The 13,892-nt window shown below is 48.8% G+C and overlaps 1 protein-coding gene across 1 annotated transcript; it reads left to right on the forward strand.

Annotated features, from left to right (window-relative positions):
* The first annotated feature begins 2,815 nt into the window (after nucleotides 1-2,815).
* SNAI3 (snail family transcriptional repressor 3) lies at nucleotides 2,816-11,336 on the forward strand. Its single transcript, XM_066637398.1, has 3 exons — nucleotides 2,816-2,985; nucleotides 7,455-8,078; nucleotides 10,630-11,336. Exons 1-3 carry the CDS (start codon nucleotides 2,907-2,909, stop codon nucleotides 10,815-10,817), a joined length of 891 nt encoding a protein of 296 aa, XP_066493495.1. The 5' UTR covers nucleotides 2,816-2,906; the 3' UTR covers nucleotides 10,818-11,336.
* Nucleotides 11,337-13,892: the final 2,556 nt, after the last annotated feature.

A 13,892-nucleotide genomic window follows, 5' to 3' on the forward strand; every position in this document is an offset into this window, starting at 1 on the left:
GAACGCTCACCTTTGCTCCTGCCCCCACACCTTTGTTTTTCTTCCTCTTCTGTGTCTCAGCTTTTCTGTCCCACACTTAGGAGATAGGCCTTCTGAGAAAAGAGCTTTTCCCATTCCTTTTATCTCAGCCAATATTTGTTCTGTGCATCTTTGCTGCAGAATGCCATTGGTCACTTCCCGATCATCCCTGGGTCTGGGGGAGGAGGCCCTTTGTTGTTTAGGGTATTCAAGTCTGACAGGCATGAATAGCAGGGGGTGGGGGAAGGCGGTAAGGGGTCTGACCCACCAGCAATACCCCTAATTTCTCCCAATTTGAGCTACATGGTATCCCCACCCCAGCCTTCTATGAGCAGAAGATAAGGGGGCAGGACCCACTCTGGGCTCCCAGCAATTAAGTCCTGGAGGGTGCCAAAAACTACCCAGGGTGTTGTGGACCCTGAAAAGGTTAACACTTATTATGGCACAAACTGGACTTCAAAACGTTACTGTAGAAGGGATGAACATAGCCCCGTGTAGAACCCCCATTTGGCATGCTGACAGATCATTCAATCCCTGGTAAACCCCCCCCCCCACTTGAAAAGCCACCTGCTTAGGGTGTAGACAGTCCTGAGCTTGATGGGCCAAAGGTCTGACTCAGTACAAGACAAGTTCCAATTGACATACCCGAGTATGCAAGGCAGGAACAGTAAACCCTGGACCTAAAGGTCATGCAATGGTCATCAGCAGGTCTGTCACATTTCTACCCAGAGCCCAAAGATAAGAACTGAATGAGCTGCTCAAAAGCATCAGAACTGCTGATAAATGAGGTGAGTTGGTACAACAGTGGGGCTGCCTCCAAAGGGACAGGGACTTTCTCTGGAGACTAACTAATCCTATCCACACTTCCCTGAGAATAAGCACCATTGACTCTAATTGCACTTAGACATGCATAGGATTGGGCTGTAAATGAAATCAGAACAAACCTTCTAGTTTCACAATCCAGCAATGGATGTTTGTGGTGTGATGCTTTATGACAGGTCTTGTACCTCCATCTCCCCTTCATCAAGCCAAATTCCAGAACAGCCCCTGTACACTCCTCTGTTACCCAACGGGAAATTGCTGCAACCAAAGTGGTTTGACCCAATGCAAGTACAGTCCCAGGCTCTATCCTCTGGCAGGATGTGGTGGGTCACTATTGCTGTCATGGTCAGCATGACCCGGCAAAAGTGACACACCTTCTCCAGCTGTCATCACTCAGCTGTTTTGGTGTCAGGGCAGCCGTGTGCTAAACTCTGGATGGAGGTGACCTTTGAATTGGAAGTCACAGGCCAGGAAGCAGCTCTGGGCGAATTAAATCTGGCCTACAAGCTGTGGGCTTTCAAACTGTGAAAATGGCTGTTACACTACCAATGTGCAAGTCCCTGCCCCAAAGGCCTTACAGTGTAAAATCTATCACATGGGAGACTATGGAGGTCGGGAAAATTATGTTTGTTTCAATCTCATGTATTCAGTTTAGATTTTTCTCTCTTACGCACACACACCCCAGTCTAAGGGCCAGATCCAGCCTCTGCCCCCCCCCCATTCTCCAGCATACGGAAGGGATTCTGGGAGAGGGATTTTAAGGTGTGTAAATCCTGATCATGCTTCTCTCCTCTCCATACCACCCTTCAAAGAAGGCAAGCCTCAGATCTCTTAGTGAAGAAACCAACCGAAGGAGATAACCACAGGCATGGTATGGGGGAAGGGCATTTGGAGAGGAGTCCTCCATCTTACTCAATTTCAATTAGCCCTGTAGTTTACAACCTGGCAGTGAGAGCTGGGGGGGGGGGCAGTTTGAAAATAAGTTTGGTAGAGGTTACCCACTGTGGGAATTTATACTAGTCCAGGCTTAATCCAAGCCAGTGTTCAGTTCTCATAAGAACATAAGAAGAGCCCTGCTAGATCAGGCCAAAGGCTCATCTAGTCCAGCTTCCTGTGTCTCAGTGGCCCACCAAATGCTTAAGGGAGCACACAAGACAACCTGCGTCCTAGTGCCCTCCCCTGCATCTGGCAATCTGGTAGCTTACCTCTAAAACCAGGAGCTTGCACATACCTACCATAACTTGTAACCTGTGAAGAACTTTTCCTCCAGAAATGTGTCCAATCCCCTCTTAAAGGCATCTAGGCAGGATGCCATCACTACTTCCTGTGGCAAGGAGTTCCTCAGACTAATTACATGCTCAGTTGGCACACACACACCACTGCTAACAAACTCTCATTCACACATTTGAGGAGGGTGCTCTGGCAGGTCAGGGTTGCTGCCCCAATGACAGCACTATTCCAGGCACATTTGGGGGGGGGGGGTAAAGCTGCAATCCTACGCACACTTACCTGGGAGTAATCCCCACTGACTATCATGGGACTTACTTCTGAGTAGACATGCATAGGCTTGGCTAGCCAATGCCTGTCTACTCAGAAGTAAGTCCCATGATAGTCAGTGGGACTTACTCCCAGGTAAGTGTGCGTAGGATGCGGCTCTAAGTCTCACCGTGTCCAGTGGGTGCCAGTAGCTGTAGCCTTGGGGTGCGCGCCTTGGGGTGCTGCGAACAGGAACTCAGGCAGAAGCACAGCCGGAGTGCCCCCCCAAGTCCGCGGGGCTGGGGCTGGGGGCGCGGCGCCCTTCCTTGGCCAGGCAGAGGGGGGAGGGGGCGCGTGGGCGCTTTGGCGCGGCCGCAGCGAAGGTGGGTGGGCGGCCAGCCCAGCCGCACGCCTGCCTGCCTGCCTTGCACCTGCAGCGCCGCCGAGAGCCGTCCCAGCGGAGGCGGCCAAGTCCGGCCCCTCGGCCGGCGGTTGGCTTGGCAAGCGGGCCATGCTAATGAGCCCGCGGCTTTATTGCACCTGCCCGGCCGGCCAGGCTCCCCGGGACGCCGCTGCCGCCGTCGCCTGCCATGCCGCGCTCCTTCCTGGTCAAGAAGCCCTCCAGCACCCGCGTCCCCAACTACGGCCAGCTGGAGACGCGCCGCCAAGGTAAGCCGCAGGCCCTGCCTCGTCCCGCTCTCCTTCGGAGGACTGGAGCCCAGTCCTAGGCGTGTCTACTCAGAAGCAAGTCCCTTTATAGTCAATGGGGCTTACTCCCAGGAAAGTGTGGATAGGCTGGTAGCCTTTGAGAGATGGCAGCTGCTCTTTGAGCCCCATCCTATGCATGTCTACTCAGAATCAAGTCCCATTATAGTCAGTAGGGCTTACTCCCATGTAAGTGTGGATAGGATTGCAGCCTTGGGAGAGCGCGAGCCCTGGCAGGTCTACTCGGAAACAAGGGCTGCCCACTCACCTGGGGCTTGCTCCCCCAAGCTGCGTGCACCAGATTGCCCTGGAAGAGACGGGATGAGTCCGCTCGTCTCACCACCACGTGGCTAGTGGGCGAAAAGTACCCCCCCACCCTCGTTGCATTCAGTGGGTCTCCTGTTTGCAAGTGTTGTGGACTAGAACCGCAGCCTTGGATCATCTTCTACTGCTTCCCTGGCTGCTACTCATTGTTCTACTCTACAGCACATTCCTATGCATGATTACTCAGAAGTTCCACTGTATTCAATAGGATTTACTTCCAGGTAAGTGTGCATAGGATTGCAGCCTTAGGGCCCAATCCTATCCAACTTTCCAGCATTGGTGCAGCTACAGTGCAGGGAGCTAATGTTCCCTTACCTTGTGGAGGCCTCCATAACTACCCTCCCACCACAGGATGCAGTGCACACCCCATTGGCACGGCTACACCAGGACTGGAAAGTTGGACAGGATTTGGCCCTTAGACACTTAAGGGTCCTTCAGGGAGGGCTGGATGGAGAATAAGAGGCCAATCCTATGTGCATCTACTCAGAAGAAAGTTCTGTTATAATCAATGGGGCTTACTCCAAGGTAAGTGTGGATAGGATTGCAGCCTTAGTCTGTGAACATTAGAAAGCCCTGGCCTGCAGAGCTTTGTGACGTGGCCACAGGTGGAATCTGTGCTCTGTGGCATGACCATGGTGGAATCTGGTGTGCAGTTCTGGCCATGCCTCAGGAAGAAGACTGCTGAGCTGAAAAGGGTGCAGCTGAAATCTGCAGGGGGCTGGGGCATCTTCCTTCCCAGGAAAGGGGACAAAGTTTGGGGCTTTTGAGCCTGAAGAAAAAGTAATTGACGAGGATGTGAGAGTTATAAAACTATACATGGGGGGAGATGTTTGCCGCCTCCTCACACAACCCCAGAACCAGGGATCATCCAATGACTGGCAGAAATTTAGAAGGGGCAAAAGAAAGTACAGTGCATCACACAGCACTCAGTAGGTCTGTGGCATTCATTGCCACAAGATGTGGTGATGGCCACTAGTTTGGTTGTCTTTAACAGGGGACGGGACACCTTCAGGAAGAACAAAGTCTCTCAATGGCTGCTAGTCACGATAACTATTTGTTACCTCCAGCTTCAGTGGCAGTCTACCCCTGAATACCAGTTGCAGGGGAGCAATGGTTGGGAGAGAAGCCTGTTTTTCTCTCCTGCGTGTGAGTTCCCCCATTGGAGTACCTGGTGGGCCACTGTGGGAAAGAGGCTGCTGGACTAGACTTTGGGCCAGATCCAGCAGGGCTTTTCTAATGTTCTTATTCATTAACTGCTGGTGTTTGTTGTGATTTCATTGTGTTCATGTTTTCTTTTGGCTAGTCATATAGTAGTGTGAGAGTAGTTGTGAGAGCCTGACAACCTCCATGCATTTGAAAAATAAACCTAATTTAGTCTCAGTCACGTACTTGCTTATTTGCACTCAAAAAGCGGTGGCAGAAATCAATGTTTCCTCTGTTCAGTAAAGAGTCTTGTAGCACCTTCAAGATTTGTGTGTGTGTGTGTGTGTGTATTCAGCACATGTTTATGTGAACTGTCGTTAGATGCAAGTAGGGCGGACCTCCTCATCTGGGCAAGTGAGGCCAAGGACTTTTGCCCACCCCGTGCTCCTCTTGCATAGAAGCAAATCTGAAAACTGCTTCTATGGGTGTCTGGTGTGGTGTCACTGTATTGCTACTGGAATGGCAAATTCCAGCATGACAATTATCTATGCCAGTGTTTCTCAAACTGTGGGTCAGGACCCACTAGGTGGGTCACAAGCCAATTTCAGTTGGGTCCCCATTCATTTCAATATTTTATTTTTCATATATTAGACTTGATGCTACCATGGTATGTGACTGCATTTGGGGAAATATTACAGACCTGTACTTTTAACAAGCTACTATGTATATAATTTTAACAATGATAGTAAATGGGACTTACTCTGGGTAAGTGTGGGAAGGATTGCAGCCCAGGATTGTTACAAATTTTCCTGCTTGATGATGTCACTACTGGTCATGACATCACTTCCGGTGGGTCCTGACAGATTCTGACAGATAAAATGTGGGTCCCAGTGCTAAACGTGTGAGAACCATTGATCTATGCAGTGATGACTGTGCAATGATTGGTCCCGCGAGTGCTGGCCTTCTTGTGCTGAGGCCATTTCCATTGTGTGTTGGTAGCACGTTGGCTTGTCCCGAATGTGGATCTCTTGGGGCTACTGGGCACTTGGCCACCAAGGCTGGGTTGAGTTGGCCGCCTGACTTTTTACACTTAACTTTTTAATACACTGATGAAGAATGTAACCATCATGAGGGTGGCATGCAGTTATTTCAAAAATGCCAAGTGTCAGCTCTTCTGTACAGGCCTCTGAAGTACTTATTTGTAAGAGTGAGCTCAGGAATCTTCTACAGAGGAATGGCATCTTGACATTGCCAAATGATGCTTAGATGTGGTGGTTTTCTCTGAAACAATGTATTGTAAAAATGGGTAGAAATACACTGTACAATGTACAGTCTCCGATCATCACATGCATAAAATAATATCCTGACAGAGCTGTTGCTCTCTAATCTAGTATTTTAGTTCTTTAAAAAAAAAAAAAAGCGAATGAAACTAAGGGTCATAATATGACAGTATCCTGTAGGTATGTTTTGTTTGAAGCACACATTCCAATACAGAATAAAACTTTTCCAACGAATAGAAATTCATAATTCTATAACTGCTTGTATCGATGCATATTTAACTGGGGGGGGGGGGGAGTTAACTGGCAATAGACCTGCAATTCCTTTCTCAAGTTGCATTATAAATATTTTTAAAAGGCAAGACAGATTAAAGGTTCTTTTGGGGGAGGTGTCAGGTGTACCAATTCCAGTACTTGAGACATTGCACTGTGGCAGATAAAGTCCAGTTCTGTTGCATGATGATGTTACAAGTGTACTCACACTGTTTTGAGCATACCTACAAAAATGTCTGTGAAGCACTCCTGAGATGATACAGTTGGAGGGAAGCTTTTGAGGGACTGGAACCCACCCTCCCAGACATGCTGAGGACTAGAACTCACCCTCCAGACATGGATGTTAGGAGCACAATTTCAAAACTGATGGAAGTGGAGTGTTCTTTAAAAAATGGGCCATAAAGATTTATTCTAGCCTAGCTCATTAGCTTTCATACTCTATTCCTGGGAACTGGACAGGGGTGGGATCTTCAGGCGATGCCCTGAGACATTATGTGTATTTTCTTACGTTCTTGTACTTAATGGTGGAGTCTACTGGGACCCTTTCTGTGCAGTTCCCATTTCAATGAATGGAAGGGGCATAGGTTTGCGTCAATGGGATGGGCGCAAAAGAAGTTCTAATGAATTTTGCTTCAGATGAAAATGCCCAGTTTTATTCTGGAAATGGAGGGTGTGTGTCTCTATTTCTGGAAGATGAAGGGCTCTTAAGCAGCACTAACAGTGGTATCACTAGGGGATGCAGACTGTACCGGGTAATGCACTTAGAAGGGTGACACCACTAGTGGCCAAAACTGCAAAAATTTTAGTATTTTCAAATAATACCATCATGTTATATTTAATTCCATGCATAATTTCATGAAGAATGCAAGGAAACAAATTGTGTTGAAATATCCTATCAAACATTATGACCAAATAACCATAAAAGTGAAAACACAACTGCCTGATGCAATAAAAAGTGTTTTTTCTTAACTCAAAACTGATTGTTCCAAGAGACAATGAGGTGTTGTTATGACACAGCAGAGAACCAATAAGGGGCATTCAGATTTGCTTCAGATACTAAGCTGGCTCTCATTTCCACGTATCAGAGCTAATACTAGAACTCTTACATGGTTGTGAAAGTGTCATCAAGTTGACCACTGGTTTTGGGTTGGTTACTGATTTGTTGGGTGATTTGTACTGGTATATATTTAAATAAATAAAATTAATGGGTTTACTGGTGTAAACCCTTAGTGATGCCACTGCATTTAGGCTGTGCATATGATATTGTAATTTATTCTGTATGGTCTGGTAAGGGAGAAAGTCCATCATGGGGGTGACACAATGAGCTCTCGTTCTGGGTGGTGCAAACCCTAGTGACACCTCTGAGCACTAATATTCTTTTTCTTAACCTTTTTTGTTTGTTTGTTTCTCCCCCAGAATCCAATGGGATGTGCCACTCTTGGAGAGGGATAGCATTTCCCCTGCTCATGCAGGATGGGGTGGCTTGTCCAACACCCTGTGAAGCTGGCAGGCTCTGGGACCGCAGCTCTGTCATCACCCGCCTGTCTCTGCCTCTTCCACAGAGCGGTGAGGCCAAAGGAGATCCCTGCTCCAGTCTCCAGGGCACTCTTGGGGACCACACGGGAGGCGCCCGAGTCCCTAGCACTCCTCTCCGGGACAACCCAAACAACCTGAACCTCCCATCAGCGTTCAGCCTGCACCCAAAGAGGACTCCCAATCTGGGCAGCCTGGAGGAAGCTGAAGGGGAGAAACTGCTTGGGGCACAAGCTGGGACAGCTGATCCCCTGGAGAGGTTGGAGTGTTTGGACTGTCGGAAGCCCTGCCACACCTTCTCAGGCTTGGCCAGACACAGGCAACAGCGCTGCAAGCTGCAGACGGCAAGGAAGTGCTTCAGCTGCAAATACTGTGACAAGGAATATGCCAGCCTGGGTGCCCTCAAGATGCACATCCGCACTCACACGCTGCCTTGTGTCTGCAAGATTTGCGGCAAGGCCTTTTCCCGGCCGTGGCTGCTTCAGGGGCACATCCGGACACACACAGGTAGGGGGGCCATCCTGCAGCAGGAATCAAACTCGCTTGAAGAGAGAGGGAAGCAGGGCATTCTGCGCTTCAGGGCAGGTGGCCCTGTTCTGCAGCACTCTGCTCCAGAAAGCCTTGGCTGTGGCTACTCAGTGGAAGGGGGGAGCGAACTTGGCAATGCACATGCTCAAGTGCACCCATTCAACTAAATCATTGGGACCAGGGCTCAGACTGGCATTGAAAGAAGTTCAGTGTCTGAGCCCCAAGAGCCTTGATTCCAATTAAAAGAGGTTCTTCTTTAGAGGGTGTGTTTTCCCCAGAGTGTCTGAGTGGTGGATTTTGTGCACACATTTAAAGAGATTCAACAGGCACTCATCTCGCCTGTAATGATGCCGAATTCACACATGTTCATTAGCTGTGATGGTTAAATGAAAATTCCATGCTCAGAAATGATACCACTCTGAATACCAGTCAGTCGGGGGGGGGGGGGTTCTGGCTTGTGGGGTTCCCTGAACGGCCTGGCTGATGACAGTTGGCTGAGCTGAGCATGCCTTTGGTCTGGTCCAGCAAGGCTTGGCTTAGAATTTGTTAACCATAACAAGCAACTGAACCTCAGAGAAGTGGAGATCCAGACTCGGCCTTCTGGAGAAACTTCATTTCTTCTGAAGAAACATTTACCATACTGCAATGTTAAGCTGAAAGTGTATATATTCTATGAACTGTTATATTCCAAGTAATTGTAACCTATGAGCTTCCACGTCTCACTGAGAAGGAGAAGCGGCTCTCCTGTTGTGCCCCTGCATCCCCAGACCAAAACAACCATTAGTTTGGATGTGGGGGGATAGCTCCTGACTCATAGCACAATCCTAACCAGCATTGGTACAGTGGGGTCAAGTGGCCCACACCATATCCTATGCCGGTTAGGAGCAAGATGGAGGTCTTCTCAGGGAAAGGGGATATTTCTCCCCTTATCCCATGTAAAGCCCCAGCTTGCCCAACGGGGCTACCCGGATCTGCACTGGCTAAATAGCTGGCGCAAGTCTGAGAAGCCCATGTGAGGAGAGGAAGACTTGGGAAGGGGGATAGGATGTAATGTAAGCCTGCTTTGCCAGTGCCACAGCCTCCCAGACCTGATCCACCCCCTGTTCCGCCCTCCCCCTGCCCAGTAATACCCCTTCCTGCCCCTGTTCCTCCCACTGCCTGCCCCTGCACTGCATGGAGCAGCTCTTACCTGCCCTGGCAGCTTTAGATTCAGTGCCAGCAGGACTGTGCAGGCCTTTATGCTGGCACAGCTCATTGGCAATGAGTGTCTAGGCTGGTGCAGTGGCCACTGTGCAAGCATAAGGTTAGGATTGTGCTGTTGGTTAAAAACTGCTGGGGCAGCCAGAAAGGTCTGGTCTCTGTGGAAACCCTCAGGAAGGGCCCTTTCTGTACCACCTCCTGTTGTCTTCAAGCAGATCTTTAAGAGCCGCTAAAGTTCTGTAGCAAATAGCTTCTTAGGCTCCTGCAGTTTAGCACTGGGTAAGGACCGTGTCTCTGTCCTCGCTCCCCCCCTTTGTATTGTTTCTCAGTTCTACAAGAAAACAGTGAATATTCACTAGTGCTCTGTGACTGTAAATGTAATGTGCAAATTCCACTGTGCGAGAATTAAAGGGTTATCAAGCCATGCTCGATCCACCAAGTCATCTTTTCTCTTATGGAACTTACAGGCTTGAGCAGTCTCCCACCCATCTGCTGGTCAAGCCAAGGCATGCTTAGCTTCAGCTAGGGAGCAGTACCCTCTCCCTTCAGCCCACAGCAGTAGATTTGTGGCTGTTGGGACAACCAGGATTTGAAGTTGCTCCAAGTAGGAGGATGACTTGATATCCATTTAATTCTTGCACAGTTCCAACATGTGCTCAAAGGAGCAGTAAATGCCAGGCAAATTCTGTATTCTGTGCCTGCTGTTGAGTGAACCAGGCAGGCACTGCCCAGGAACCACCAGGGAACCTTTGAATCAACATTTTAAAATGAGCTGTACTTCAGGATCTCCCTTGGTGCCTCTGCTCCAGGTCCAAAAGAACATAACAAAAGCTCTGCTGGCTCAAACCAAAGGGTGAACATCTAGACAAGCATTCTTTTTCCTAAAGTGTCCCAATAGCTGCTCCATTGGGCAACCCCCCCCCCAGGAGAGAAAGGCACCCCATCTCTCATCAGTGCTTCCCTGAAGCTGGGAACTCGGAGGCAGACTGTTGCTGAACCTGGAGTTGGCACATAGCAATCCATCCCTTCATCTGGGCTTCAGAACCTAGAGATGTTTACTTCTTGCAGTGATGGGAAAATACTATTTAAATTTGGCATATATAATCCTATTTTGCCTCTCTCCTTATGCTTATACACTTGTTTCAGATGTGTATATATAAGTATATTTTTCCTAATACAATGCAAGTACACTTTTAGCATGTTTAAGTGGGCTGTGCAGGAAAGCCCCAGACTCATTGAAGCCATATAGCTGAAGGGTAGGCACTCTGTAGAACAGCCCTGGCACTAATTCTGGGTCCATCCCTGACTCTCTTTTAAATTCCTTTTCCAGGTGAGAAACCCTACACCTGCTCCCACTGCAGCCGAGCTTTTGCGGACCGCTCCAACCTCCGCGCCCACCTGCAGACTCATTCGGACATCAAGAAGTACCAGTGTCACAGCTGCTCCAAGACCTTTTCCCGGATGTCTCTACTGCTGAGGCACGAGGAGGCAGGCTGCTGTCCGACAGCTGCAACCTGATGCTGTTTTGGGTTGGCCAGGCTGAAAAACAGACATGGGCAGAGACTGTTTGGAGGGTGGAGGAGAATCTCCGGGTCACACAGCACATCTGCAGTGTTGAGGCTGGGATTGTGTCCTGGTGAAGAAGTCAGGGTTTTGTACATGTGGTACCCACCATTCTTCAGAGTACTTGTCCTGACCTTGTGGTTGCAGCAAGGCCCAGAGAGCTCTCTGTTTGGGTGTTCTGTGCAATAAAATGGCAAGACAGCTTGGCTTTGATTTCCTTGTGCAGAATTCTGTCCCAGCCCAGCCACCACCTCCTGTTCTGGGAGGGCTTTGTTTGATCCAAACGGTGCAGTTTATGAACCACTCCTCTCCGAGATCCTGCTCTGTTTTGCTCTGCTAGGGGACAGACTGATCTTTCCACTTCTGTCTTCCTTCCTAGAACACCATGCCAGGAGGACGATGAAGAAAGCAGACCTCCTACCTCTATTTCCAGCCTTGTGTGAGCTTTTGCATTAAAGCATTTTCACCTCCCTATTCTGGTATGAGTTTGTCGAGCTTTTCCTGCATTCTTGTAGTTCTGTCTGACTGTTCCCCCCACCCCCAACTCCTGTTGAGTTGGTCTAGCTAGGCTACAGAGGTGGGATCATCCAATTTGAGCCTCCTTAAAAACTGCCTTTCCTCCTCCTTGCCCTTTCTGTTTAGCTTGGGGAGAGACAGAAGTTGCAGAAGCAGCAAGAGGTGCTACAGCAGGATGGCAGCCAGGCTGGATCTTGTCCACTTCTGGTTTTGCACGTGGAAGTTGGGAGTCAGAAGCAGCACGTGAAACCAGATGCATTTTCTGGGTGTGTGCACAACTTCTGACACTGGGTAGAGTCAAAAATGCCTTCAGGCACTAAGAACATAAGAACAGCCCCACTGGATCAGGCCATAGGCCCATCTAGTCCAGCTTCCTGTATTTCACAGCGGCCCACCAAATGCCCCAGGGAGCACACCAGATAACAAGAGACCTGCATCCTGGTGCCCTCCCTTGCATCTGGCATAGCCCATTTCTAAAATCAGGAGGTTGCACATACACTCAGGGTTACAATCTTATTTTAAAGCTTGTACTCACCTTTCCAAAGTGTCCAATGCATTTTACAAACAATGATTTTTACATTGATCCTGTATGATATTAAACAAGCAAAAAGCAGGGACATGCTGTGGTGCTGGCTGTAAGCTCCTTGCAGCAGAGTTCCTAGTACCCAACTATGCTTGCGGATGGCACTGCAGAAGTGATAGTCTGGTTGTGCCTCTGCCTCTTCAGCACCTTTAGGAGGCGCAGGGGGCAAGATGGTAATGAGACACCTGTTAGGTTGGCATCTTTAGAGGGGGTGGTGTATACACAACATGACCTCTCCTGTGGCAGAGAGGTCCCTAAAATGTCATTACAACTATTTGGAGCCTCTGAGTTGCAAGAGAGTCTACTCCTGAGTGTGTGTTCGGGGGAGGGCATCATCAAGGGGGGAGGGGTTATTGCCTTCACACACACCTTGCTTTTGAGACTCTTGTTGGAGTCTCTTGTTGGCTCCTGTGGGAAGCAGGAGGCAGATGCGGCTGTTGCCTTTCCCTCCATGCTGCTCCTTTAGCAGACTCCCGTTGATTTGAGGACACAGGAGAACGTCCCAGTGAAATGTGCCCTTTCATTTCTGGTGTGCATTTCTTGACCAGAGGGGGCAGGACTCAAGCAAACAGAGAGATGCTGGAAGAGTGTGGTCAGCATGGCTAAGCGACAGCCTTAATATTTATCATGTGGGCACCAGGGAAGGACAGCCTTACAGTGTGCCCAGAAATAGAGCCCAGTACCTAAAGGAAGCTACATTGTAAATTGGATTCTATTTTGAGCCTTCGGGGGTCTAAATGTGGCTGTTGCACCTGTCATTGTGAAGGCCAGAGCAGGAAAGAATGTGGCCAGGTCTAAAATAAGCCCAAATGTTTTCCCTCTTCTTGCGGCAGATGGAAAATGCTTTCGAATATAGCGCAGGGCTGCTTGGGCATTGAGAAGGGGGGCACCTAGGCAGGCAGCCGGTCAGGCAGCCAATCTGCCAAGCCAGGCTAAGGGAGGGAGAGTTGAAATGGAATGAATGAATGAGTTTTTCCACTCTTCCTGGGCTGGTTCGAGGCTGGAAAACTCCTGACGCAGCCATCGCTAGCACTTATGCTGTTTCCCACAAGGTACTCCTGAGCCTCTTGTCTTCCAGGGCGCCTTTGCCTGTCCAGAAGAAAACTATTCAAGCCCCCCAGGGGAGAAAGGATGACCAAGTGAGAGTCATCATGGTCTGCTTGCGCCTGATCCACCACTATGTGGTCCAACTGGATCTGGCAGTGCCCAAGACACGAAACCAGAATCGAGGTGAACCTGTACCTTCCTGATCTTGTCAGCCCGACCTGCAGGGAGGGGTAATAATAATCACCTGCCTTACAGGATTCATAAAAGTCCTTTTTAAAAAAAAAAAGTTATTAATAAATATAACAATATTCATAATAACTTAAACTAACTCATGTTAGTGGCACAATAGTACATTAACACCAATACATGATCTCAGAATAAATATGGTACCTTTGAACACACATAATTTAATGCCTGGAGAAATAAGAATAAGGATGTATGAAGAATTCCATACTGTATTCCCTAAATGATGATCACATATTAAGTGTGGGCACCCCTTCAAATATTTTGATTATGAATTTGGCAGCTTTGCTGAGTGAGTTAGATAAACTGCAACACTCTCCCAGGCCTGCAATCCTATACACACTAACCTGAGAATCAGGCCCACAGAATGCAATGGGACTTACTCCTGAGCAGGCATTATGCTGTTAGTGTTCTTTTTATCCTGCTCTGCCCTAAGGTATGAGGATTCAAATCCGCTTTGGAATGACCTCCAGACACCTCTCTCTGCTCTCAGTAGGTTGACAGACAGGAACTCTTCACATGCTCCATTGCATCCCCTTTATTGTTACTGTTGGGTGAGACTTGATAGCAACACCAGTTTGAGGCCTGGATCCAACTTAGCTTGGGAGGAAGTAATTTGGAATTGGACAACCGTGATCCAG

This window comes from Tiliqua scincoides, chromosome 9, assembly GCF_035046505.1.
Source record: "Tiliqua scincoides isolate rTilSci1 chromosome 9, rTilSci1.hap2, whole genome shotgun sequence".
In the NCBI taxonomy this organism is placed as follows: Eukaryota; Metazoa; Chordata; class Lepidosauria; order Squamata; family Scincidae; genus Tiliqua; species Tiliqua scincoides.